This window comes from Populus trichocarpa, chromosome 7, assembly GCF_000002775.5.
Source record: "Populus trichocarpa isolate Nisqually-1 chromosome 7, P.trichocarpa_v4.1, whole genome shotgun sequence".
Taxonomy (NCBI): Eukaryota; Viridiplantae; Streptophyta; class Magnoliopsida; order Malpighiales; family Salicaceae; genus Populus; species Populus trichocarpa.
This window is the reverse complement of record NC_037291.2, coordinates 3,979,932-3,983,635: the sequence shown is the minus strand read 5'-3', so window position 1 is coordinate 3,983,635 and position 3,704 is coordinate 3,979,932. Positions and strand designations below refer to the sequence as shown.

General features: G+C 35.6%; 1 protein-coding gene across 3 annotated transcripts; it reads right to left on the bottom strand.

Moving 5' to 3' along the window:
- Window positions 1-418: 418 nt before the first annotated feature.
- Window positions 419-3,472, bottom strand: LOC7462605 (PI-PLC X domain-containing protein At5g67130). 3 transcript variants are annotated; one of them, XM_024605025.2, is made up of 10 exons: window positions 3,260-3,426; window positions 3,058-3,144; window positions 2,820-2,942; window positions 2,577-2,714; window positions 2,007-2,105; window positions 1,592-1,895; window positions 1,265-1,488; window positions 1,042-1,128; window positions 888-940; window positions 419-801 (listed from the first exon to the last, which is right to left on the bottom strand). In XM_024605025.2, exons 1-10 carry the CDS (start codon window positions 3,263-3,265, stop codon window positions 765-767), a joined length of 1,158 nt encoding a protein of 385 aa, XP_024460793.2. In that variant the 5' UTR covers window positions 3,266-3,426; the 3' UTR covers window positions 419-764. The 3 variants fall into 3 exon arrangements, with proteins under 3 accessions (XP_024460793.2, XP_024460792.2, XP_024460794.2); XM_024605026.2 differs by having other exon boundaries at window positions 656-801; window positions 869-940; window positions 3,260-3,424; XM_024605024.2 differs by lacking the exon at window positions 888-940 and having other exon boundaries at window positions 3,260-3,472.
- Between the last annotated feature and the right edge of the window lie 232 nt (window positions 3,473-3,704).

Here is a 3,704-nt window from a genome sequence, read left to right as displayed (position 1 = left end):
AATAAAGAAGTTTATTAAGTCTTGATGCAAGCTAAACTCATCTTCTATCGATATACATGTGAATTATAGGCTAATCTCTGACTTTTAATTTATTATCTTGTTGATTATTTTATTTTTGAAAATGACTGTAACTTCTAGTTAATATCTGCACATATTTAAACTCTATTTTTCAATTGTTTTTTCAATTAATTATTTTTCTTGATTGCTTGGTTAATTATTAGACTACTTCTCCAACTCGACAATGGACTTCTCTAGTATGATCAATTATTTTTATTCATAATTGATTTCTGTTTTTTTTTTCTAATTTATGTTGAACAATCATTGTTTTTTTTTTTTTTTTTTTTTATGATTCGCATATGTATATTTATTTTAGGTATAAACTCAATTCCCCTGAAACCTGTAACTTCTCCCGAAAGGATTTGTCATGCGCTTACAAATCAAAGCACATAAATCATCAAATAATAATGTGTGTACGATGTATACCATTATCTTATAGACAGCAACCATCGATACGAGGACACGAGTATGGCAAAACTCATCCATAAAACAATATTTCTGAAAGGTTTAAAAAGTTTCGTGTAAATGAGCAAATCAGCATAATTACGATCGTAATAGAAGTGTCATCATCAAGATTGTCCCAATCAACCACCATAGTTGAACCGGTTTGCTATCCAAAGAAGCAACGTTGGAGGGAGTGACACTAGGAACTCGTGAGTTTCCTCCTCCTCCAGCAGCAGCAGCAGCAGCAGGTGGAGGGGGTGCAGCTAGTGGAACATCACATGTACCAAATGTAGCATTTGCCTGCACATGAATGACTCATTATTGGAGATATTGGAAGTTAATCATGGATGCTTGAAAAATTATAAACCATGTCGTTTGTGTGTCACTTCCAAACTTGTGTAGCCCTGCTTGATTTGGTGATGAACCTATTCTTGAAAATCTACATGCAAAAGCATGACACGCAGATGGGCAATTGATAAGAAATATGATGGACAAGCTAACCCTAAATGATAATTGAAGCAAATAGGAGTGGTAACATACCCTGCAAAAGGCAATATTGTCACATCCACAAGTAAGGTGTCCATTTGCTTCATCCACAGCTTCTGGGGCTCCCCCACCATCACTCCTCTGGAACAACAAATCAAACACATCAATAGGAAAACTACTTTGCAATTCTGTTTCTTATGATTAAGAATTGCTGCAAGTTCGATTAAGTATATCTCTTCTGTTGTGATAATCTATTGAATGCAAATCAACAAAATACCTGATAAAAATCAACAGCAATGAAGTTGGGCCACCGTTTGCCAGATGCTTCATAGCAAGTGTTGGTCATGCTAATTAATGGAGCTGAATTGTCCAAGCAAACTCCTGTTACGTTTGGAGTAGTTGGAAAGTAATTTTGAAGAACCAAGGATGCCGTTTTTGTGTTCATTGGAGATGATTCAGCTCGATTTGGACATAGACCTGCTTTCATCCCATCATCTCCATCTGCGTTAAAGTCGCCATCAAATGATTTAACGATCTCTTACCTATCCTAACTGAATAGTTAATGGTGATACATTTTGATCACAGGTAATGAACACGAGCTTACATTGATTTTCTACTACATATTTCCAATTGTAGGCAATTCCTTCAGTAGCCTCTTTATTTGATTTGGAAGTGAAGACCACTAAACGCTGATTCTGCTTGACCATATCATCAACTGTTGGCCAATCTTCACCCTTTTTAGGCATCTTAGATACAGGAAACCAATATGTTCTTAGGCCAGAAGCATTAAAAAGCTTTGTCAAGCCTTGTCGGGATGTCACATAATCCTCAATAAAAATAGTGACAACCTCTGATGGATTTGCTGCCAAAAAGGTTTCTATCTCTTTCAACACCTTGATTGCAGGTTGCTGGAGATAATCATAGTTGGTGCACAGTCAATTTAAAAATAGTGACAAACTCTTTTTAAAGCATTAAATGGATGCCAGTGAAAGTTAAGCAACATGGAAGGATTAACTTACAAATGCTGTGTAGTTGTAACATGTACCACCAATGGAGTGACATAACCAGATATCATTCATGAAATCATACATGTCTAGCATGAGTCCCCGAACCCCATTCTACAAGAAAGTACCATTCTTAGCCGAAAAATAATGCCAATTATATGAGCTTTAAAAGGGAAAAAAAGAAGAAGTGTTAAGATCAAATTTAGCTTAGTTAAGCATTAGCTTGTTACTTTAGTTAGCTGGAACGCTTATTATTTTAGTCCAAGACGCCAAAACAACACCACAGCCTCGACGCTTAATTTTCAAGCAAAGGACAATAATCATAGACAGGCCAACTAGGCAATGCAATGCAGCAATTGTCAATAATGCTTGCCTTTATTTTGATTCTTAAATACCAAACCACTTTCCGTACAAAACTAACACATGCCCTCTTTGCACCTAAATATGACACATATATCAATATGCGACCTCATACCCGAGTAAGAAAAAAGCAAACTGACCTAAAAAGTCAAAAGAGAAGTGTTTTTTTTGCTTTTCAGTGAATTAAAAATGTTAAAAACCAAATGCAGAGACCGAGTCTCTTACCTTAAGCTGTCTAGTAACCGTGTCTTCTTGATTTCTAGGAGAGAACAGAGGTGAACCAGTATCTGATTGAGCATCCATAAGAGCATAAGAGTTGTGTGTTGTTAACCATGAATACTTATTGAATGCCAGACCCTTGACCTAACCAAATGCAATTCTTTTCTAATCAAAACATTGAAAAATCCCAAAACTATATAGTGTAGCAATCAAACACCAAAGAAAGAAAGAAAGAAAGAAAGAACCAACTTTTGATGTTGGAATCAATGGCTGGATCTTGGTGCATCTCTGTCGGGTATTTCCGTTAGCAGAACAACTTTGACAACTTAATCCGGCATCACAGCTGCTGTTAGATGAACATGTCTCTCCCATCTGTTTCATTGATCATAGAATTTGAAGTAAAAAACATGAAGGAAACATGAGTTTCTTTTCTTGTTCAATGAAAGATGCTAATAATAGTAACTTGGGTTGCTAAAGAAATCAAGACCTTGAGACTGGAAGAACTGGCAATGAATAGACAAAGTGCAATGAAGAGAAGTTGGATAGAGAGAACATTACAGAAACCATTTGATCCCTGCAAAAAAAAAGAGTAAAGTTTTATGGGGTTTGTGGTTTAAACAAAAGAAATCTATCTATCCACACACACACACACAGGATTTGGAATTGTGATGAAGAAGATTTGAGCTTGCCTTCATTTCCGGATTTCCCTATACTGACAGAGGCAGAGAGAGAGAGAGAGAGAGAGAGAGAGAGATGGGGGGGCTGTGATTGTTTATAAGATTCAAAAACTTGGGGCATAGAAATAGGGCCGTTAACTGGGAAACGGACAAGAGAACAGGAAAACATCTGAGTTTGATGATAAGAGAGGGAAACAAAACCTGCTTCGTTAGGTTCGTACGTTCTTTTACTAAAACGGACAGCGTTTTGGATGTTGTGTAAATATATGATGTTTTACTAAATTATTAGAAATGCTCTTAAATAGTAATATTAATCAAAACATTCCTGGATACAATATCATATATATTACCGGATTTAGAGCATGTTTAAAAATGTGATTACGGTTATTTTTTAAAGTGTTTTTCACTTAAAAATATATCAAAAAATTAACGTATTAAAATGATCTAAAAACACAAA

Excerpts from the sequence above, each read along its gene's own strand:
- LOC7462605 (XM_024605024.2), bottom strand. Across the intron at positions 2,943-3,057 it reads CCAGTTCTTCCAGTCTCAAG|ATGGGAGAGACATGTTCATC; the intron begins GTCTTGATTTCT and ends TCAATGAAACAG. Across the intron at positions 2,715-2,819 it reads CATTGATTCCAACATCAAAA|GTCAAGGGTCTGGCATTCAA; the intron begins GTTGGTTCTTTC and ends GCATTTGGTTAG.